Raw genomic sequence first — 22,906 nt, 5'->3', positions numbered from 1 at the left:
AAACTTTGCCTTCAACGAGAAGGCGTTAAATGTGAAATAGAGGACGGCTGGCATAATGGTTATCGGAGTCTTTATGCCCAGGCTCTCGGTCAACAAACAAGGTTGCAGAAGCCGGCAGCAGTTTCCCCCACCCACCCCATCCCCAAAGGGCAGTTGCCTTTTCCTTTGTCTTGTCTTGTTTTGTCTTGTCACGGCTTCCCCACCCAATTTTTTTTTTTTGAGCAGCTCCAATCTGGCCATTCTTCCTCCCCACCCCTCGCACTCTGGATTATGGGCTTGGATGTGGTGGGTGACGGGGAGGGGAGGTGTCAGGAAACAGGAGCTGTGTCTGCAGGGCCCAGGAGAAGCCCTGGTGATGGGGACCCTTCTGTGTGCCAGGAGCATATTTGGGTGGGGGCCGGGCAGTCTGGAAGCTCCTTGCAGGTGCATTGGCCCCGGGTGGGGAGGGGTGACTGTCCATCGGGTCAGCCAGCGGAGGCATTTTGCATACAGTGGCACAGAGGGGGGAGGGAGGGAGGGGGAGGAGAGCATGAGCCAGCTGGGGAAATGCGAGCCAATGTGTGCCAGGATGAGATAAATATGGAACAAGGTCCTCTATTGGGTGTCTGCCCAGACATTGAGTTGCAAGGAGAACTGCAATTGGCTGCTTCCTCCTTACCATGTGCAGCTTCTGGTAGGAAATGCCCTTCTCTCTCTCCACTTTTTTTGCAATTAAAAAAAAAGAAAAAGACCAGTAATCGGACAGTGGCCATTCAGTTTCCTGCCACATTTGAGATGGGGAGGCTTGTCCAGGGGCTTCTCTGGGTGGGATCTGGGCGCGTGAGGCTCCCTCCTGGCTGAGCTGCTGTTTCTTCTCCTTCTCCCCTTTTCAGGTCGCTGAAAAGTGCCTTCCTTGAAACTGGCATCGCTACAGCTGCTTCGACCCTCAACTTGGGCTTTCCCTCACCTGCACTCCGAAGGGGATCGAGAGCGCCCACAACCCACAGCCGCCTTCCAGCCCTTCCACCTGCCCCCTTCTTTGGAAAGAAGTCCCCCTCCGTCGCTGCTCGGTGCGTGTGGGGCATCTCGGCCAGCCGTTCACCCGCCATCACTTGTCTTTTCCCATTTGGTTCGCTCGGTCATCTTTGTGCCCCCTTCTTCCCAACTATGTAACAAATTCAATCCTGTACAAAAAAGAAAACAAGAAAGACAAAAACACAAAAGGAAGGAAATAGAGAAAAAGAAAAAGAAAATTTTCTTCCACCGGTGGTATTAACGCTTGCAGCTTTTGCAAATGTTTCAGGCAGAGGATGAAAGGATAGAAACTTGCTAAAGGTTTCTTTTCCGCCAAGAAACAAAACCATTCCCTTCAGGCTGTACCCTTGCAGCTGCGTTTTCTTGGACTGATCTGGTTTTGTGTGAGGTTAGTGGAAACCCAGAACTTGAGAGCACAGAAACCTGTGAGGACGCAAGTAACAGAGGAATGCGAGTTGTTTTGAAATAATTTTGGCAGTGGCACAAAACATTACATATATATATAAAAACATATATAAATATATAACATTTCTATTTTAACTTTGACAATTGCACTTTTAGGAGCTGGCCTCTAATTTGATTTTTTTAGTTAATTCTGATGAGATTTCTATTTTATGATTGGCTAAAAGTTTAACCTTTTCTTTTCGACAAGCATAATTTGAGTTCGATGAAACCTAAGTGCTGACGAATAGAAATTTTACCAAAGCAACAAAGTTATTTCTTCACATTTTTAACTTGAATTTCCTTTTGATAAAAGAAATCCCCCCCGACACACACACACACACACACACATACACACATACATTTTCCCTTTCTTCAAAAGAAATCATTAGTATTCACCCGAAGAACGTCGTGTTCCTCTTTTCCTCTCCTTTTTACCCCCTTTTGGGGGCAGTTTTTTAAATATGGCGCTGAACGTTTCCTTGGTCCGTGACACAAAATGGCTGACGCTGGAAGTCTGTCGGGAGTTCCAGCGAGGAACCTGCTCTCGTTCTGACACAGAGTGCAAGTTTGCCCACCCTTCCCGGAGCTGCCACGTGGAAAACGGACGCGTCATCGCCTGCTTTGATTCCCTGAAGGTAAGGATGGGCTAACGCACCTGTTTTGCTGAGGTGCTCTGGAAACCAGAATTTTTTTAAAAAAAATTTTTTTAAAGATACCTTTCCTGGTGGTTCCTTCAGGTCGTTCCCCAACTTTGGGAGCTTAGAGGTGAACAATGCGGGTTGTGTATCTGTGTAGATCAGTTTTTGATTCTCAGCAAGGACAAGGAAGGAGCAAAGGGCTTGGATGGCAGCCAATGCAAATATGAAGGGTCCGTAATGAATCAGTTTGGTCTGGTGGTTAAGCATCAGGCTAGAAAGCAGGAGGCTGAGAGTTCTAGTCCCATCTTAGCCATGAAAGCCATGTGGGTGGCTTTGTGCCAATCTCCGGGAGACTTGGAGTTCTAGGCAAGAAAGCTGCCTGGGTGACTGCTCTAGTCAGCAGGACATGGTGGTGAGTTCTAGTCCTGCCTTAGGCATGAAAGCTTGCTTGGATGACTTTGGGCCAGTCCCTCCCTCTCAACAGGGTGGTTGTGTGGAAAATAGGAGGAGGAAGGTGTGTTGGATATTTTCGCCGCCTTGAGTTATTTGTAAAAATAATAAAAAGGCAGGATACAAATAAATGGAAGTTTTTGCATGGACTCTCAAAATAAGGGCCATAAACTGCAGGGCCAAGCACCTAGTGCAGGCTGTCACAGGCATGGAAATAGCAAATAGTGTTCGAGCGAAAAGGGTCCTCCTAAATGCTCTTGATTGATCCAGCCAACTTCGGACTGTTGCTTAAAAAAAAGTGCATCTACTTTCAAAATGCAGCCCTGTACTCCCGTTTATTTTAGCAGCAGCCTGCTATCTACTGATCCTAGTGAGAAGGGAAGTAAAATGTCCAGGCTGAAAAGATTGAAGCAAGCCCACAATTCCATCTGGAAAGAAAAGAAACAGACTGGAGGTTCATTCCTCTTCAGCCAAATAACAACCACAATACAGGTCCCCATCCCCAAAAAGGGGGACTGCAGAGACCTTGCAATAATGGCCATAGCCTTGCTTTGCAGAGTAGAATATTCACCAAGGAGGGATTTTCATCCCAGCTATTTTTTTGAGTGACAGTTGCCTTTGCCACCGGCCTACACGTTCTATCACCTTGTTACTCAGTACAGCCAATTTTAGCTGGAATCGCAGCTTCTTCTCCTCGTACTTCACCCCAGTCCTTCTCCTAAAAATATCTCTGGCAATCGCAGGGGGGAAAAAAATGGAGCTTTAAGTTGATAAGCCCAGAAATGGCCTGCTGACTTTCTAAGCTGGCTTCACTGAACATGGATGGCCTTTGTGTATTTCTCGCCATCTTGATCCAAGAATGCAAAGGAGGTGGGGGAATCATGACATTGGTCTGTGTGAAATGGCTTCTTGACTCCCTCAGTCCAAAAGAGTGGAGTTAGTTTCCTGGCGAAACAGAATGTAGGTAGTCCTCTTTTAGCGACTGCCTCATTTAGCAGTCATTCACAGCGGTGAACCCGTCCTTGGATTTACAACTTTTGCTGGCCTGTAAAGCAGAGATCTTGAAACTTGGCAGCTTTAAGACTTATGGACTCCCACAGTTCATAGCTAGCTGGAGAATTCTGGGAGTTGAAGTCCACAAGTCTTAAAGCTGCCAAGTTTGAAGATCTTTGCTATAAAGTTAAGGAGAGTTGGAGTCCGATTGTAAGACCAGTTGTGGTTTCACGGAGTGACCGGATTTGCTAAATTTTTGTTCTCCATTGTTCCAAGGAGTGTCAGAGGTTTTGTGTCTTACCGCCCAAGAACCTTATCAGGTGTGAGATGCAGGGGGCATGTTGACCTATAGCTTCACCATGGGCCTTTATGGGAGGGGAAAAAACTCCCCAATAGATACGGACATTAATTTGAATAAGAGATGTTTCCTCTCTGGGATGGGCATTTCATAGCCAATTCTGCAGTCCTTCAGCAATGTTGGATCAAATTGCTGCTGCTTAAGGGTTTCTGAATATATATTCAGAAAATATTTTCCCCTGTTTTCTTTTGTTCTGCTCTGTCCTTGAAAGCTGTGAACTTCAGCAACCACACAAATACCTTGGATTTCAAGAGTAATGTGTTTACATTGCTTTTGTGTGACATTTGTTCAGTAGCTGAATATTTTGCGTGGCAAATCAGTTTGACTCCTGTATTTGGGATGCAGCCAAGGCAATGACTGGACTAGGGTGTTGTTGTCATTTTTTAAAAGACCTGAACATGTTGGGTTTTGGACGTAAAAACAAATTAACTCAGCTCACGAAGCAGAACTGATCCAGTTCACCTCCAAGAAGACAGCAGGGATTTCCCTTTGTCTCCTGTTAGATTTGGGGTTGCTTTGCCTGCTGGCTCTTTCACTCGGGGGAAGAACTGGGTGTATACTTACAACTTGGTGTAGAGCACATCTCTTCCTTCTGTGGATGAGAAAAGGCATCACACTTTCTGGCTAATGAGAAAAAGAGAAGACGAAGCTGTGTATCAGAGAGGGAAAAAGTCGTGGCAATCAGGATGTTGTAACCAGCCATCTCTGTACAGATCGTGTTACATCGAGCCCAGCCATGCAATTAAGGTAATTGAACCGACAGTAATCCTTAAAAATGCACAGGAGGAATTGCAGAGAAATGCTGGAGACTTCTGGGGGAGTGAGCTGTGACCATAATAATATTCCTGAAATCTTTGGTAAGAAAAAAAAAAACAAAGCCGCGGAGATGCCCTTCTCTAAATTATGGTTGGCTTATTTCAATTGTTCTCGGTTGCTGTTTTCCCCTCTCTGCCTCGAGCAAGCATTTGTCCATATTTTTTCCTTTCTCCCGTCATGCAGGTGGGCTCAAGTCCTGTTTCTGCTAGCCCCCTTGGCATTTGGGGAACGAGAGGGTGGCCTACCTACAAGATAGGTAGGAAGCTGATGCTCACAACAGCCGTACGGAAGGAATGTCCATGTTCAGAGATGGGATGCCACTAAAATCTCTAAAGAGAGTCTCTCGTTTCATGCGTGACTCTTGGTGCGGCATTAGGATGCTACTTTAGATGGGCCTTTCTCCCTCTGATATTCATGATTCATCTTCCCTTTTTCTCATTAGCCAAAAAGTGTGACGCCTTTTCTCACCCCTAGAAGGAAGCGATGCTCTACACCAAGTTGCAAGCTGCAAGGTTCCTCTTGGGGAAACTGGATACAGGAGAGCCATCCACATTAGAAATCTCGGTGTTCAGGCTTGTCCTCGTGGTACAGTCAGAAAAAAGTCCAAGATAGCACCCTTGAGAATGGAAGCTTGGATCATGCTTTTGAGGCCGCCATCTCGATTTCTTTGAACAGGGCCCCTAGATGCTCCTGCCTGTATTTATTTCCATGATCATGGTCTCTTAGCTAGGCAGGTATCTCTGCATACTTGAGTTAATCTATTCCAGGAAGGTAGATCTAAAGCAGAGGTCTCCAACCTTGGTCCCTTTAAGACTTGTGGACTTCAACTCCCAGAGTCCCTCAGCCAGCAAAGCCTTAAAGTTGCCAAGGTTGGATCTGATTGCTAAATGGGTACATTCCAGGACAGCTTCCTCGGGAGGATCTCCTCTCCGTCTGGTCTCTGCAAGGAAAGCTTTTGCTTTAATATTCTGTGGCAATCGGTTCTTTCCAGTTCTACGTATTTCTCTCTCCTGCAGCTCTTTCTACTGGGAGGCTGTTAACAGGGACAACCTGGCAAACGGAAAAGCAGAAAAAAAACTGCCATGGCTGGTGCTGAGCTTGAAACCACATAAATATTTCAGGAGCTCTCGATAATTTCACGCAGCATCCTCATGGCTGGCACGTAGGAAGCGAGCGCCCCCCCCCTTTTTTCTTCTTTTTTTTTTTTTTGTCAGATCGGTTCCCGTGGAGCTGCCTGCATGGCGGGAGCCAGCTTGCACCGGGGCCTTCGGGAAGTGTGTGTGGGGGGAACGGTGCCGTTGGCCTGGAGTTGCTCTCATATGGCCCAAGTATCTGCAGCGGTTTTAAAAGTTTGGAGAAGTGAGATTGTGGCTCCTTGTGAGTTGCCTCCCTGAGAAAATTAGGACATTTTCACAGTTAGGGCCTGCAAGGAGGTGAAGCTCCATTTCTCAAATTTGAACTTTTTCAGGCATCAGGTAACATCTGTCCTCTCCCTCCTTGGGACGTGGGAGACGTTTCTTTCAACCATTTATTAATTGGCTGTGATTAATTTATTTCTTTTTTCCCCCCCCCAAAATGGGGTTTCCCCCTCTTCGTATGCTGAAAAGATAATTAATGTAAATACCTTTTCCTGCATTTTGTGGGGCCAGAGGGAGAAAAGGACCAAAGGGAAAGTTGTCCTTGGAGCTCTCGCTCACTGGGGTCTGCTAGAAGCAAGGCCGGCTGAGAAACGTCTCAAATGGGAAATATTCCTGAACTGTCCTCAAATGCACCAGTTTCTCAGGCCCGGAGAAATGCATTTGAAAAGCTGCTGTGGGACCACCCTCGGAGAAGGAAGTCCGGTGGTTGATTCCCAACTGTGTGGTTGGTTGGTTTTTTAACTTGAGTTGAGTAAGCTGCAGGCAGAGGGAAGATTCAGCCCTTGTGGGGAGCAAGAGATACAGATCAAGGTCGGGCCTGGTTCTCCTTCAGCGGCTGTTCTCCGCGTCACACCAGAAATGGCAGCTTGCCTGGGTTCCCAAAAGATACTCCGCTAAAGCTCATCAGATTATGCGGCGGCTTGCTTCAGCACGTGAATCTGACCCTTCTCACCTTCCATCTGACTTTGGCCCGACCTGCTATATTTCTGCTGGCGGGGAGGTTGTCCCCAGGTTACCATTGTGCGTATCCCCAGTCTTTACCTGCATTTGTATCTGACTGCATCCAACCTGGCAACTTTTAAGACTTGTGGATTTCAACTCCTAGAATTCCTCAGCCAGCCACGCAAAATCTTAAAAGTTGCCAAGGTTGGACAACACCCCTGGTCTATTCCGAGCCTCTGCAAGGTGTAATAAAGCCATTTAAGCTATTCTGGAAAGATGGGGGGCTCTCCAGCTTCTTCCTGAAATCTGAGATGGGGAGCACTTTCACCATGCTTCAACCCGATTGATCTGCTGGCCATCGATCCCATCGGGCTTGTGCCCGAGAAATTCCCATTTCTTGCCTTCTTCCCGACTCTTCTGTTGATGAGGCCTATGCAGATTCCTTGGCTGCGGGTGGCCTTGTCCTCTTGTGACCTCTTTGTTCTCCTCTTGTGACCTCTTTGTTCTCCCGGAGAATGGTCTCGGAGGGGCTGGGGGCAGCCGGCTCGTGCATGCACGCGGCCATCTCCGGATCCTGGACCTCTCTGAACAATTAAGTGGCGCAGGAACCCTCTCACGGAGATTTAGGCTTTATGAGGACGGCTTGTGCGAGTGGCGGATGAAAGGCCAAACTGAATAGCAGCCTGTCACGCCTCAGACCCCTGGTGTTGATCTATCGAGGGTCTCTTCGGGGCTTTAATAGCCCTTTTATCGCTCTTGCTGGCTGACTTGCCAGAGAACCCAGCCCAGCCCTCTCAGCCGGAGCAGGAAAAAGTAGGAAGGAGATGTGGTTTATTTTGAGATTCCTCCCAAAGAAAGCTACATCAGTGTGCACACAATCCCCACCTGAAGCAGTTTGTGGATAAAAAGCATTTGGGTGACCCGGCAGAAGGACAGCACAGGCAGTCCTTGACTTTCAACAGTTTGTTTGGTGACCGTTTATAGCGGCACTGAAAAAAGTGAGTTATGACCATTTTTCACACTTACGACCGTTGCAGCATCCCCACGGTCATGTGATCAGAATTCAGGCTTTCGCCAACTTGCTCCCATTTATGACGGTCGCAGCGTCCCAGGGTCACGTGATCCCCCTTTGTGACCTTCTGGCAGGCAGAGTCAACAGGGAAGCCAGGTTCACTTAACAACTTTTTAGATTACTAACAACTGCAGTGATTCACTTAACAACTGTGGCTAGAAAGGTCGTGACGTGGGACAAAACTCACTTAGCAAATGTATCTCTTAGCAACATAAATTTTGAGCTCAATTGTAGTCGTAAGTCGAGGACTACCTTTAGGGGGACGGCGGCATCCAGGATCCAAACTTGACTGTGCAGGGAAATCCCCTTTTAGAATAGAATAGAATAGAATTTTTTATTGGCCAAGTGTGATTGGACACACAAGGAATTTGTCTTGGTGCATATGCTCTCAGTGTACATAAAAGAAAAGATACCTTCATCAAGGTACAACATTTACAACACAATTGATGATCAATACATCAATATAAATCATAAGGATTGCCAGCAAACCCAGTCAGATCTGATTTCTCCTTTCCGCAGAAGAGGGGGGGCTGCTGTGTTTTGTCCAGGCCAGATTTGGGCACAACGTGTTTCTTCCCCCCACCCCACTTCTCCCGCAGCAGCAGCAGGCAGTAGTTACATCCCTTTTTATGGATTTTTATGGATGCCTGCTTTTTCTTGGAAAGGTTAATGAGTTCTTGAGAAAGAGAGCTCTTCCTCTATCAAATGTTCCACCAACTTGTTAGAAATTAGGATCGGGAGGGAAAACAATGGGACGAAATGGTGGCAGAGCATATCACCCATTGATACGCATCTTCTGGGTATCCAGCAATACCATCCTTCCAATTTACATGCCAATGGAAGGACTGACAGAGGCATTGTGTGTGTTTGTCTGTACAGTTAATCTTGTTAAGTTGTGATTGCCACTTAATCTGCTTCTTTGTGCTGGGTAGAGAAAACGAGATAGGGGAGCTTTGCTGGGGGGGGGGGGGCGTGAAAGCAGGAGGCGTCCCAGGGTGTGAGCCAGGCATTAGCCACAGCTGCCTTTATGAGGCTGGAATTGCTGGCAAAGGTTTGTGTGGCCTCAGCAAGACGGTTGGATTTGGAGCAAGAGAGGCTTCGGCTAAGATGGACACTCTGGTGCAGAGGCTGAGCCAAAGCAGGCTGGCTGGCATCCCCCTGTTGGCATTCAGCACCTTGGGAAATATTTGGGAAGACCAGGCCGTTCCTTTCTAATTCACCTGGTTTAATAGGACTTGCTTTCAAGGAGTTGTATTAAACAGTTGTTTACTTTTCATGCTGGATTGCAAAGCCCATCCTCTCTTGGCCATTGCTTGCATTGGGAGATGATCTCTTAGCTTGGCAGCCTAGGAATCCAAGAACCTTTTGTTGACACTGAGAGCCCAAAGTTTGGCAGTTGGTAATTTTTTTTACCCAACACTGACTTCATTTGAGAGGAGAAGAACATTAGGAGGAAAAGGAGCATCCCCCCTCCTCCTCCTCCTCCTCCTCCTCCTCCTCCTCCTCCTCCTCCTCCTCCTCCTCCTCCTCCTCCTCCTCCTCCTTCTTCTTCTTCTCCTCCTTCTCCTTCTCCTTCTTCTTCTTCCCCCCCCCCCTCCTCCTCCTCCTCCTCCTCCTCCTCCTCCTCCTCCTCCTCCTCCTCCTCCTCCTCCTCCTCCTCCTCCTCCTCCTCCTCCTCCTCCTCCTCCTCCTCCTCCTCCTCCTCCTCCTCCTCCTCCTCCTCCTCCTCCTCCTCCTCCTCCTTCTCCTCCTCCTCCTCCTCCTCCCCGTAACTCAGATTTTGGCATTTTGTGCTGGAAACAGGTGGGCCCATTGGGAAACGAATAGGTGGGATGTTTGTAAGCATCGAAGGACATGAATGGTCAGGAGCCTCTGTCCCAAAACATTGTTCGGAGAGCAAAGGGGGTGTTTTGCCATCTCCTTAAGCAATGCAGGAAAGTGGAGATGGACATGAAAGGCATAATTTCAGATTTAAAACTCACACAGGAAAGAATGGCAGCCTGGACATGGAAGGTGTGTGTGTGTGTGTGTGTGTGTGTGTGTGTGTGTGTGTGTGTGTGCGCGTGCGCGCGCAGAAGTTTGTTTTTGTTTTTAAAAACCAAAATGTATGCAGGGCAGTTTACATGTTGGCAAAGCTCATTTGTACAGTCTCATTTCTGTTGCAGGTGTAAACCAGGTTTTAAATGGAAGATTTAATTCCTTGCCAGGAGACCTCTCCGATTCTGCCTCTAAATCTCCCCATAACAATTCACTTCTTGGCAACCCCTTTTTGCAAGTTAGTTTTTGCATATTAATCTCTCTCCCTTTCCTTCCGTCCAGCTGAATCAGCGTGATTAGAAGTTTAGCTTCCTTGCTGCAGAAAAGTTTCCTTGGCTGACTTTTGCACAGAACATCTTTCTTAGTCCTAAATTCAGGCTGGGGAAATTCCATCGTTCCCTCATCTAGTTTGTAAATTGTGTGGAAGGCTGTTTTGATTAATATTACAGTCCAGATTTCTTTATGGTACATCCAAAATAATTACTAACCTTCCAGATGTTTTGTTATCATATTTACTCAGTCGTTTATAGCTGTTCCCCAAACCTCCAAAGGAAACCATTTTTTTTTCCCAGAAGGAAGGGCCCATTAGCTCTTTCATATCATTCTGACTCCCTCTAAGACTGTTTGCAGGCCTGACTAAAATAAAAGGATTGAGTCACCTTTGTGTCTCTCCTTTTAATCTGAGGGAGCTATTTTAAAAATGCAGTACATTTCCTGGCCCGGATTTCATTCCCAGATTGAAAACAAATTGTCAGCTCAGATGGATTGTTATTTTTAAGTCCAGGAGCTGTTTATGTTAATTAAAGCAGTTGATTTTTCTAAATTATGTGACAACACAAACACACATTGGCCCCTAACGATTTCCGCAACTTGTCCCTTCAGTGAAATAGGGCTCCTTTGCAAGGCCTTTCCTTCTCTTTCCTTTTGCCTTTTTCTAGTGGGCTCTTGATGTCTGAGGGGCGCTCCCGGAGCTGAGGAATTAGCACCCCCAACTCTGCTGCATGAGGAGGGGGCTTTCTCTAAGATATGCCCCTTGGATGTGCTTCATTATCATTCTTAAGTTTAGTTATCATTAATAAGACACTTTCTCCAAAAGCTGAAATAACTACTTATCACAGGCTCAGGGGTTGTTGTTTTGTGTGTGTGTGTTTCCATCCATCCAAAAATTCAAGAAGGCAGCTAAAGGCATGCATTGGCATTCAGACATGGGGCCCCTTAACATCTCCAATTCAGAGCAGAGTCAGCTTCCCTGGCTAGAACCTTCTACAGCCACCCTAAAAGCAGGGAGGGAGGCCGCATTGATCCTCCGGCCATTCTCTGCCCTGGGACCGCTGCCATGGGCAGCGGCTGGGCCCTTGTGATGCTTCTAGCAAACTTCAGGGGCAGCAGTGCCGCCGTCCCCAGATGACCTTCAGGGAGAATTGCAGAATGGGATTAAGAGATTTGTCCTGGAAACGTCGGGCCAGTGTGTTGGTCAGAGAGGAGTGGGGGCAACTCTTCGTTTCTCCGCTACACAGCAGCCCAACCTTGGCCCAGAGCAGGATTGAAGTGCCATCCCTTTGGCTATACAAGGCATCCATCACAAGAAGGGGTCAGCCTCTGGCCAAACGTGATGATCCCCAAGAGGTGAACCAGAGTTTACGGCAAATGCCTGGTTAGTATTGGTGGGAAGAACGCTCAGAGCTATAGGCTAAAATGGGAAGGCTGAAACTCCTCCTCCCCCCCCCCCAAGAACGTGGCCAGCCCTGTTGGCAAGATGAGACCCCATAGGCAGACCCCTATGGGGGTACCCAGCAGTTGAGCTCTTTTCTGCCTGGACAACCCTGCCTGAAGGGCATGAAATTAACCTGTAGAGCTGTGATCGGAAAGGTAATGGGGAGGTGAGAGAGCCTTATTTTAATGGATTCCTCACGATGCACTAAAAGAGGAACAGATTGCATGTTTTTGAAGCTGACCAGAAAGGAACACTTGGAATTACTTGTTTTATTGTACCATGATATCAGCCTGATAGCAGAAATGTCTGTTACCAAACAAGAGTCAGATGGAAGCCAGGCCATCTGAAGGCCCTTCCCAAAGGCAGGAGTGTTTCACTTGTTGCATCGTTCAGGCAAATCACTATAAATAGGCCTCACATTTACTTCCCTGATGGCTTCCAGACTTCTTGGAAAAAGTCTACTTGAGCTTTCATGACTTATAAAATATTCCTTCCTCCACTTTTTCCGAGTCCTTGTGTAGGACCCTAACCATTACACCATGTACTCTCTATTAATAAAAAACAAGAATTTGATTACAGGAAGGCACAACACAACACACACACACGCTTTTCTTCGAGTTAGGACTTATTAACACCTTTCAGTCAACAGATGGGATAGCATTTATTCTAGCATGCTGATTCAAGGAAGGGGCCTGCCCTCTGGAAGCTAAAATCCCCCCTCCTCCTTCAGTCTGTGGTGCATCCTGCCCTCTCCCCTCCAGCCACATGGAACAGGCAAGCTGATTGAATGTTCTGCGGAGTTGCCAATTAAAACAACGCATGTTCCCAGTAAAATCTGGGCTTAGGAACTCAGTTGCTTGAGAAGTTGATAGCGTATTTTCACACACATTTAACACCCACTCACCCCGAGAGTTTATTCTATATTTGGCTGGGAAGCCTTACTACCTGTGTGCCGGGCTGAGGTGTCCATAAGCTCAACCTTGACCAATTGAAGATGGGCAGACCACCTCCCAGAATTCGCTGGTCAGCATGGCTGAGGTGAGGAATTCTGGGAGTTGAAGTTCATGACAGGCATGCTGCTAGTATTATGGTTGGTTGTCCAGTCAGCCAGATGTTCAAACTGAATCTGGCATTTTTGTCCACCTATCGAGTCCTTCCCAAGTACCTGGGATAGGCAGATTTGGACGTAAGCTCTCCCAAGCTGCCTTCTGCAGTTGACTGATTTTGTGATTCTGTCAATGCCATTGGTGCTCCAGAATGTTTTGGGATTGCATTCAAGTTACCTATTCCTGTTGGTACTACTTTTGCTTTCTTTTGCTCCATCTGTTTTGCAGATGTTCTCCTGTTTGCAGATCTTCGTATTTTGTGATTTTTCTCCAGTTCTTTCTCTTCTCTTCTACTGTCTTCAGGAACTGCAGTATCCACTATCCAGACTTCTTGGTCTTTCTTATCAACAATTGTTAAGTCTGGGATGTTGTGTTTCAGATGATTGTCTGTTATGATTTCAATTGGATAATGGAACCTGACAGGGGCCAGTGAGGATATAATCACAGGGTTTGTAAACCTGGATGGCTAATTTTATTTTTACAGAAGAGCACACTCAAATTGTATGTTACTACTTAAAGTTTTAGTTTATTTTTATTACTACTATGCGTACTTTTTATTACATCCTCACTGTTGGAGTATTTTTAATTTTTGTTTGTTAAATACACTACTTGGTTTTTTTTAAAATGAATTTAAAAACAGTTGCATCTTGTCATGTATTTTCTGTGCTGATATCGTGCATAAAAATGAAAAATAAATGTGGGAGACTCTCCATTCTCCCTCCAGGCACTGAATAATCCGTTTTATCCTGGTCTCCAGGGATTCTGCTTCTGAAGATCTGCCTTTCCTTTTTCCCCCCTCAAACCCCTCAGGGTCGGTGCACTCGAGAAAACTGCAAATACCTTCACCCTCCACCACACTTAAAAACACAACTTGAAATCAACGGGCGCAACAACCTGATCCAGCAAAAGACAGCCGCTGCCATGTTTGCACAGCAAATGCAGTTCATGGTCCCTGGAGCTCAGCTGCAGCCGATCGTAAGTGACAGGAGTCATTCTCTGGATGAAGGTCCAGCTCAGGGGGCTTCTTGGGATGGAAAGATTTAGAGGTAAGATAGGGCTGCGTTTCCAGCAAGGTGAAGATGAAGCAAGGTGATACTGCTGGACCGCACAGGTCGCATTTATCAATGAGTTCTCAACACCAGCTCGAAAAATTGTGTCGGTGACTTCAAGGGGAAAACGCATTGGAGCGGGTGGAACGTCAGCAGAATCCCTGACCTTCCCCAAAAGCCCAACATCAGCATTCAAAATTGGCACTTTAATGATGAGATGTAAGGTTATTGTGCTCCCCCTGCCCATCCAGGTTATTTCAGGACAGTGGCCCATGCGTTACAAGCTCCACAAAAGCTTCTGCCCTCATAAATCAGACGGTCCTTGGAGCACCAGAAGATTCGTGGCAGATTTTGTTCAAGAGACGGCAGCCTTCTGATTTCATAGGCTTAGATGTTAGTTTTCTGGACGGTGCCCTGTCCACACGGACAAGAATATTGTGCGCTTCCAGTCTGTGGCATCCATAAGAGCAGGTGGAGGAATCAAATGCCCCCAACACCCCAGAGCATTGGGTGCATTTTTGCCAGCAGCCCTTCTAAAGACCAGGGAAGGAGTGGATGGTGGGGGCCCATGGATGAATATTAATATATGGACGTCTGCTCAGTGTTTGGGCGGGTGGGGGGATGGGTGTTGGACTAGATGACCTGCAAGGTCCCTTCCAACTCTGTTCATCTGATGACAGCCCGTCTTTTGCTTGCTCTTCCCCAAAACAGACCACGTTTCCTGTGACTCCTTCGCTTGCAACCAACCCCACCATGGCGTTCAGCCCCTACTTAAGCCACGTTTCTCCAGGGATGGGCTTGGTGCCTGCAGAGCTCTTACCAAACACACCTGTTCTGGTGTCCAGCAACCCTGCGGTTTCAGTACCCGGTGGCTCCACAGGGCAGAAACTCATGAGGACAGATAAATTAGAGGTATTTGCATTGGCTTGGATTCCATTGCCTTATTTTGTGAAGGTATCGATGGGAGAATTTGGGTGCAGATTGCTTGTTTCCGTCAGCCTTGTGCAAAATGAGAAGCACACCCAGGAGGACTATAACTTTATTATAAGGTTACATTAATAGCATTGTGTCAACTGAAAGGACATCTCTTCCCCCTTTACCTTACAAAAGTTCTGAGATGATTGCCACGCCCCTTTTCTACCTGCAGATTCAGCTGCCTCTTATCCAAATATCGCCCCCTCCGTCTCCCAAGGCCATTTCCACACACTGTTACAGTTTCTCTTTCTGTCTTGCAAATTGAGATGGTCTTAAACCTGGCAGAGTGATTGTCTCGAGAGCTGTGTCCAGGGCAGCAGGATATATATCCGTCTTTGAATCCCACCTCCTCTGCCGTTCCAGGTGTGCCGAGAGTTTCAGCGTGGAAATTGCACACGGGGCGAGAATGACTGCCGCTACGCTCACCCGATCGATATTGCCATGATTGACACGAACGAGAACACGGTCACGGTGTGCATGGATTACATCAAAGGCCGGTGCTCCAGGGAGAAATGCAAGTACTTTCACCCCCCTGCGCATTTGCAAGCTAAAATCAAGGCAGCTCAGCACCAGGTGAATCAGACCGCTGCAGCCGCAATGGTAAGAGAGCCGCCTCCGGCGACGACTTGGCTGAATGCTGTTTTGTCCCACCAAGTGGGGACAGGGTGGGGGGGGATTCAGGGGGTTCCCCCTTTCCCACAGATTTCAGAACCCATAAAGCAAATCCTGTTGTTTCTGTATCAGAAACCCCTCGAGATGCGTTTGTGTTTCAGACAGGTGGGGCTCCATCTACACAGCAGCCTCCTTTGCCTTTCTTTCTTTCTTTCTTTCTTTCTTTCTTTCTTTCTTTCTTTCTTTCTTTCTTTCTTTCTTTCTTTCTTTCTTTCTTTCTTTCTTTCTTTCTTTCTTTCTTTCTTTCTTGGCATAGAAAGTTTACAAGAAGGAGGCATTGGGAATTTTCTTTTTAAGATCCAACCTAGCCTTTACAAAGCCAGTTTGTGCTGTTCTACCCATATCTGTATCCTTCAGTTCCACATGAAGATGCCAATCATTCCAAACCTGCATTTTGAGGAGGCGGCTGGACTTGCTTTGTTTTTCGTTGAAGACGTCTTGCTTGTCATCCAAGAAGCTTCTTCAGTTCTGACTGAATGGTAGGGAATGGAAGGATTTATATGCCATTCCTCATCACTCAGTAAAACTGAAAAAGCTCCTGGGATGACAAGGGAGACAAGGGAAAATTAAGGAAGTCCAGTTTCCTCTTGAAAAATCACCTTTGGGGAAACCGTGACCTGGATGACTGAGAATCTCCATAGACCTTAAGTTGCCCAGCATCAATTCTGGGTTTAGGGTGAGCACATCTTGATGGTCGGGCTTCTCATGGGCAAACACTTGGAAGAATCGGCTCACCCGATCAGGGCTGATTCCTGACAAGCTACCTGTAACATTTGTCTCCCCCCCTCCCCCCCCTTAATGCTGAATTCATGCTGTCCCTTGTCAGCATACACTTTATTAGCAGTGTGCCATTTAACACCTTCCCCTCCCCTCCCCAAGCCTTAAAATATTTTACCTTGTTTTCAGAGCTGGCTCATCCAAACTGTCTTGTAATATTCATTAACTCCCCCACCCCCTCCCCAAGTCTCCCTGACTGGCACTGATGAATGGCAAAGCCTGCCCTCCACTGCACCTTTTAAGGCGGCCCAGTAACTGGTTGCTTGGTTGATGGGTCGACCTGGTTGAATTGAACAGAGAGACAGAGAAAGAAACATTCACCGGGAGATTTTTCAAAAGGCAGCTCTGGTTTGTTTCAGCAGCTGTGAGCAAGTGGCGTTCTATAAATCAGGGATCTGGAAGTCAAAGCTGAAAAGAACAGGGAGGGAAGCACGTCTCCTTCCCACCGACCGGTGTGGGGTGCCCGGGGATCTTTCAGCCTTGTCTCTACCCAAGTCATGGCATGAAAAAGAAAAAGTTGGTTTCACTCTGAGCAATGTTTAGATGGAACATTTTCTTGGATCGGCCTGGTGTTGGTCATCTTGAAGAAAGGCAGGGTGTGGTTGGAAAGACATTCAGAATTCCTGGAGGTTTTTCTCAAACTTCTTTGAGAATAGATGGTTCCTTCTTAAGTTGGGAAGAAATCTTGCAATTTCAAATATATGCTAATCATCCCTTTCCGAACAAGCCCTATGCTACTTATTAATGTGTCACACGCCTCCCAATTTCTTGCTTACCCAGAAGTGAGCCTCACTGAAAACAGTGGGACTTGCTTCTGAGTAGGCTTTCTGATTAGCACCAAGAATGTAGTCCTAAAAACCAGAAGCTATCCTCAAAAGGACAGCTAGGCAAATTGGGGGCACAATTATTCCTTGGTGTGCGTTTTAAAAATGGGAGTTTTGTTTTTTTTTTAATCAAAGAAATGTTTAAGGCAGGAGTGCTCAACCTTGACTACTTCAAGATCTATGGGCTTCAACTTCCAGAATTCTCCAGCTAGCTATGTTGGCTGGGGAATTCTGGGAGTTGAAGCCCACAAGTCTTAAAAGTTACCGAAGCTGGACAGGAACTGGGGAGCATGGAGAAGCAGGAAATGGGTGTTGTTGTTTTTTTGCACATTACAGAGACATTATATGAGAAACCCTGGGGCCTATTTGGCAGCCTAGTTTTAGAGGCCAGGGATCCCTCTAAATCCTTCAGCAGAAGTTTCTCCTTATTGAGAGCAAATTTGTGACAGAGGCTTCATCAGGACGGAAGCTCCGCCCCTCGTTTTCCACGCACACTGTGATGTCACGTGTGCCACGGAAAGGGGCGGGGCTTGTGCCGTGGTGCTGCTTACATTCCCCTGAGTGAAGTGTCCGATCCTGCTGCTGCGTTACTTGTGAAAATGGGGACCAAAAGCTTTCCAGGGGAGACAGCGTGGTCCCCCCTCCCCCATAGCTATTCTTTGTCCATTTTAACTGTTGCAGATCTCTTTGTGTGCATGCTTTGTTGTCTGATTTTTTTTTTCAAAAAAAAATTACTGTGATAATGCATTCATTTTATTTTATTTTTTTTTCTCTCCGCCTTCTCCACAACGTTGCTCTCTTTTTTGACACATCTCTGCTTGCTGTTTTTTGTGTTGTGCTTCAACCCCCCTTCCTCAATACCGCCATGTACTCGCTGCCTGCTAATTAAGACTCAGCCAGCTCTCCGATCACAGAAGCGACCCCTGGAGGCAAACTTTGACCTGGTACTTGGAGCTTTGCATGTAACCATCCTTTAGATTGCATGGAATACCTTATTATTTATTCTTTCTCTCTCTCTCTCTCTCTCCCCCCACCCTTTCCTTTTCTGTTTTGGGTGTTGTGTCCAGAGACTGCCCATCACACGAGGAACATGCTTCCAATCGGATGTTCTGGTCCGTATTCTTTTGCAGCCCCTTAAGTTTGGGAAAATAAAAAAGACCACACTCTCTTGCTGAATTGAATTGAAAATCCATTTTTGAACTAGCAGGTGTATCTCCCACCCAAAAAAATTAAAAAGTCCAGGTGGAGCTTTGCAAGAATCTCTTGATTGCACCTTTTTCCCCCCAGTCCATCTGTTTCCAAACAGTGCAGGAGGCTTTTGGATGGGATCCTTTGAGACACTTCAGGGGCATGAAGAAAAGGGGGTTCCAGGCCCCTCCTTTGGAAAGGCAGCCACTCTTGGTTGCCACCTGATTTTCACAGTTTAATGAGACCCCCGTCCTAGTCCGAGTCAGGGAGTCCCCGACTTATGACTGGCCACAGCTAGAGTCAGTTTGCAGCATCCTGCCATCACATGGCCATGTTTTATGCTGGTTTTGTCCAAAACCAGCACTTCCTTCTGGTTTTCAGCAAAATTGCATCCGTTTGCAGCCCATTGGTTCGCTTAACAACCACCACAAAATAAGATCATAAAATCTACCATCATGGGCAAGGGTCCAGGGCAGTTGTACGTTGTGGACCCCTTGTTTGTAAATACGGGGTTTGTAGCTTCCTAAACAATGAAGGCAAAAGAGCACAATGCCAATTCCAGGGCTTTTGAAGAGGACGTGGTCTTTACCCTCATTCAGAGCTTCGTCTTGGCTTTGGGGGAGGGGCCTCCAGGTCTGGTGTTCCATGCGAGGGGGAGGCCCGGGTGGAGGAAACCTAAAGGACTTTTCCTACCCTGGCTGAGCTTCTGCCCAAGACCAGGATTGTCCTTGCAACCCTTCCTGGCTAACTGGCGACCTTTTGAGGCAAAAGGTTTCTTAGGCCCTGTGGAGATGGGGGAATTGTCCTGCAGAGTCCAGTAGCTCTGGTCATTCCTAACACCCAGCTCAAGAGTCAAATTCCACCCAAGAGACCCCCGGTGCAGAAAGTCAGATGGCCATTCACTCTCTGCGCACTAACCAGGAGGGGCTGCAAAACCGCATCCTTCTGCAATAACAGGGGCTGCATGTTGCAATCAGGGTGGGACGTTAACCGGCTCTTTGAGAGCCCAACTCAAATTATTTTCATTTTTTCCCCTTAAATTCTTAAACCCACCTGGCTGATGGGAATCTCTGCCCAGGGAGTGGATCGTGACCTTCGTGTGATGGGCAGCTTCCTTCCCAAAGTTTGTGTACGGACGGGATGGGGAAATCCTTTTCCATTTGAGCTCTTGAAACTCATCCCTTTCTTTCTTTCCATGTCCATTCGTCATTTTTACTTGTCTGTTTTCCCTGGGGAGTGGGGGGGGGGAGGCTGGCTTCTGTACCCCATGCTTAGCTTTCAAGATGTTGGTTTTTTTAAGAAAGAAGATAGCTTGGGGTGCTTTTTCGTGTACAGAAATAATAGGTCTTTTAAAAAAAACCTGAAAGAAGGGGGAGGGGGTTCAAAAATGTGTGACTTCTGCCTGTCACAGGTCCTGAAGCGAGTTTGGGGTGAACCGCCCTTAAATTTGGAATGAATTAACTGGGCAATTTTCCCAAATAATAAATCCAGTAATTTGCTGGGTGTTTTTGTTCAAGAGAGAGAAACAGCCCTGCAGAGGGGAAAAACAGGAATTTAGAAGTGAATTACCGTATTTTTTGGAGTATAAGATGCACCTTTTTCCCCCAAAAAAGAGGGTGAAAATTTTGGTGCGTCTTATACTCTGAATGTAGCCCCGCCCAGCTTCTCAAACGGAGGTTTCAGAGGCAGAAAAGAAGCTTCAGAAAAGAAGCCCCCAAACAGCTTCAGAGGCTTTTTTTCTGAAGCTCTGTTTCAGAAGTCTCAGAGGCAGGGAAAAAAAAAAAAGCAAGGCACATAGCTCCCAACCAAGGAGCCTGTTGCTAAAATTTACTTCCGGGAACAGCAGATTGGGGGTATTCCGGGAGGCCGATGCACCTGCCAATCAGCTTTTTTCTTATTTTCCTCCCCAAAAACTAAGGTGGGTCTTATACTCTGAAAAATACGGTAAATGCAGTGGGGTTGAGGGGAAATAAACTGACATGGATATACATATGATAAGAAGTATGACCAGCTGGGCTTTGCTTAGGGCCTCCAATGCATCTCTATTCTTCAGGCATGTTTTATTTTGGGGGTGGGCCAATGTGTAACAAGAGGAGCTGGTTGGAAAGTTGCACAGGCCAGCCAGTCCACCCAGGGGCAGAAAACCCCAATGAAAGGAGCCTTTGGGCCAAATTCATCCTGTCACCAGATCTACTAAGAGACCCCCATCTGTGCCTTAGGGCCAAACATGAAAGGAGTCAGCATCTTTTGAGTTCTGTGGCCTGGGAGAGCCAAATATATATAAGGAAAGGAAAATATATAATAAATAAGGAAAGAAAAACGAAGGGAATGGCCTTTGAGTAACCCTTGGGGAAAAATTACAACCCCCAAAATCATAGAGCAGCAACTAACTCAGGAGTGGGCAATAACAGCATGGCTAGCTCAGGAATTCTGGGAGTTGAAGTGCCACTGGTTGTAAAGGGGCTGCAGTTGTTCACCCCTGAACTGGTTTATATCCCGAGTAGTGGATGCGAGTTCAATTTCACATCCAGACGAACATTTGCTAGAAGTCTCTTTGTGCACCTGTCTTGTCTCAACCGCTCAGCCCAGGATGGCCGTTTTTGATTGGCATTGCTTCTGCCGAACTCCTCTGCGCCCCACCCCCCAGCCAGTTCTTAAGAACACCCACCCCCCCCAAAATATAAAAGCCATCTCTGCCAGTCCTCCTATACAAGAAAATCAAGTCTTCTCAATTGTGTGATTCTTCAGGAATTCAAGTGGGGCAGAAAAGCTACTTCTACTGCTATGGCTTACACACACACACACACACACACACACACACACCAGATTCTGTTTTATTCCTGTCCCAGATGCATTCACAATTTGAATGTCAGAGTAAGAACGAGGCACGCCTGTGGATTGTGCACGCTACAAATTCTTTGCACAGATGAGGAGATAAAGGCTTGTCTTCCTCTACGCCTTACTGATGTACCCCATAAGGGGGAGTGTTGTTTGTGAGTTGCCCGGAGCCACTGAGAGTGAGTGGACAGCCATAGAAATCCTCTCAATAAAATAAATAAAGGGAATTGAACGGAGGCAAAGGCCAGCTGCCCACAGTATTAATGCCACAGCTGCCCTTCAAGCAGAAGCTGGCCCAGGAAGTGGGGTGGCATTGACACCTGTAGCCAGCAGTCTCAGCATTAACACCCCCCACCCCACCCCCCACCCCCGTCTCCTTTGTTTCTGCTAATCTTCCCCTGCTAATAGCCATGTCTCTGACTTTAGCTGTTAATGTTCCCTATGTGGGTCTTTCAGGCTTGTTGCTTGCGTACCACTGCAGCTGTTTCTGGGCAGGTGAAAATTGTTCTCGATTCCTCTCTCTTTTTTTTTTTTCAAATTCCCTTCTTCTTTTTTTCCTTTGAAAATTGAACTGTTACCACATTGGTATCCGCTGCCGTCTGTGAATTCCAGCGGCATCCTTGATCGTTGAAATTTTGTGTAAAAACCTAAGTTAAAACATCAGCGGGTTTAAAAGTCACTTAACTGTCAAAAGCTTAAGAAAGGAGGAGGAGGAGGCAAGTGGAGCGTCTTCAGTTCTGGAGCCTTTACTCCTTTCCCTTAACTGAGCCTTCCCTGGCCCAGACATTCTCCAGCTGTGGGGACTTCAGCTCCCAGAATCCCTCTGCCTCTGTGGCCTTTCCTGATCCTCCCGGACCTCCCTTGGGGAAGACCTTAGCCCTGGCAGTTAAGTTTGCTTTAAAAGCAATCTGAGATTGGTAGCAAAGACGATCGCTCGCCCGCTGGTTGACGTTGGCACAGTTTCACTTCTTCCAGCTGTCAAGGGGTGAATTCTGTCCCATCTCCCGTTTCTCAGCAGTTGCAAGTGATTTGAAGATGACACTACCTCTTCCTGGTCCAGACAGGCTTCGACTAAACCTGGTTTTCCCTTTTTCTTCCCCCCCCTCCTTTCCCCTCCCCTTTCTGTCGGCTGCTGCTCTCCCTTTCTGCAGGCATTGCCACCTGGTGCCCTTCAACCTTTACCAAAGAGGCCAGCACTTGAAAAAAACAACGGTGCCACCACAGTCTTCAGCCCAAGCATGTTTCACTACCAGCAGGCCCTTGCCAACATGCAGTTGCAACAGCCTGCCTTTATCCCAACAGGTAGGTGCCTTGGCTCGGCCTCTTTGCTCTTCTTTCCAGGCGCGAATTGTCCCCGTGTCCTCGGGGGTCTCCAAAGGGCCCGTTCTCTGCCCAGCTTTTGCCCAGAGCAGCTGTGCATGACTTCCCTCCCTGCTGTGAGCCTTCGGTTTGCTGGTGCTGCCTGAGTCAGAGGTGTCCAGTGAGGGTGTGGGAAAACAGGCCTTCTCCTGAGGGCCGGAGGACAGGACTTTCTCCCTCCCTCCCTCCCTCCCTCTCTCTCTCTCTCTCTCTTTTCAAAGAGTAACTAATCTCACCTGCTGTGAATAAACATCACAGGCAGGCCTCTTTCCCTTTTTGATAGCTGCCCCTCCCTCGCTCCCACCCAGGGAAAACCTCCCCTGCAGCTGGAAGCCCAAGGTGTGAACTCTGCTCTTCACCAAATATTCAGGTGTTCCACCGGTTTTGTGCTGCTAGCGTACAAAATGTGGCCTGTCAAAACTTATCCAGCTTCAAGATAAAACATTTGCCAGCCCGGCTAGCAAACGGGGCCCCCATCATCCCCCCTCTCCCTTTGGGACG

General features: G+C 47.2%; 1 protein-coding gene across 6 annotated transcripts in view; it reads left to right on the top strand.

Moving 5' to 3' along the window:
- MBNL3 (muscleblind like splicing regulator 3) overlaps positions 1–22,906 on the top strand; it is a 52,900-nt gene that overhangs the window by 14,717 nt on the left and 15,277 nt on the right. For 4 of the 6 annotated variants that reach the window (XM_058196758.1, XM_058196761.1, XM_058196759.1 and 1 more), the window contains exons 2-7: positions 873–2,093; positions 13,534–13,698; positions 14,484–14,684; positions 15,111–15,347; positions 17,911–17,964; positions 22,198–22,348. In XM_058196758.1, the coding sequence (XP_058052741.1) occupies positions 1,920–2,093; positions 13,534–13,698; positions 14,484–14,684; positions 15,111–15,347; positions 17,911–17,964; positions 22,198–22,348 (982 nt within the window). In that variant the 5' untranslated portion in view covers positions 873–1,919. The remainder of the gene's footprint in view (positions 1–872; positions 2,094–13,533; positions 13,699–14,483; positions 14,685–15,110; positions 15,348–17,910; positions 17,965–22,197; positions 22,349–22,906) is intronic. The other 2 variants (XM_058196762.1, XM_058196763.1) reach the window with 1 other exon arrangement.

Source organism: Ahaetulla prasina, chromosome 11 (assembly GCF_028640845.1).
Source record: "Ahaetulla prasina isolate Xishuangbanna chromosome 11, ASM2864084v1, whole genome shotgun sequence".
Classification (NCBI taxonomy): domain Eukaryota; kingdom Metazoa; phylum Chordata; class Lepidosauria; order Squamata; family Colubridae; genus Ahaetulla; species Ahaetulla prasina.
This window is presented reverse-complemented; position numbering and strand designations above follow the sequence as displayed.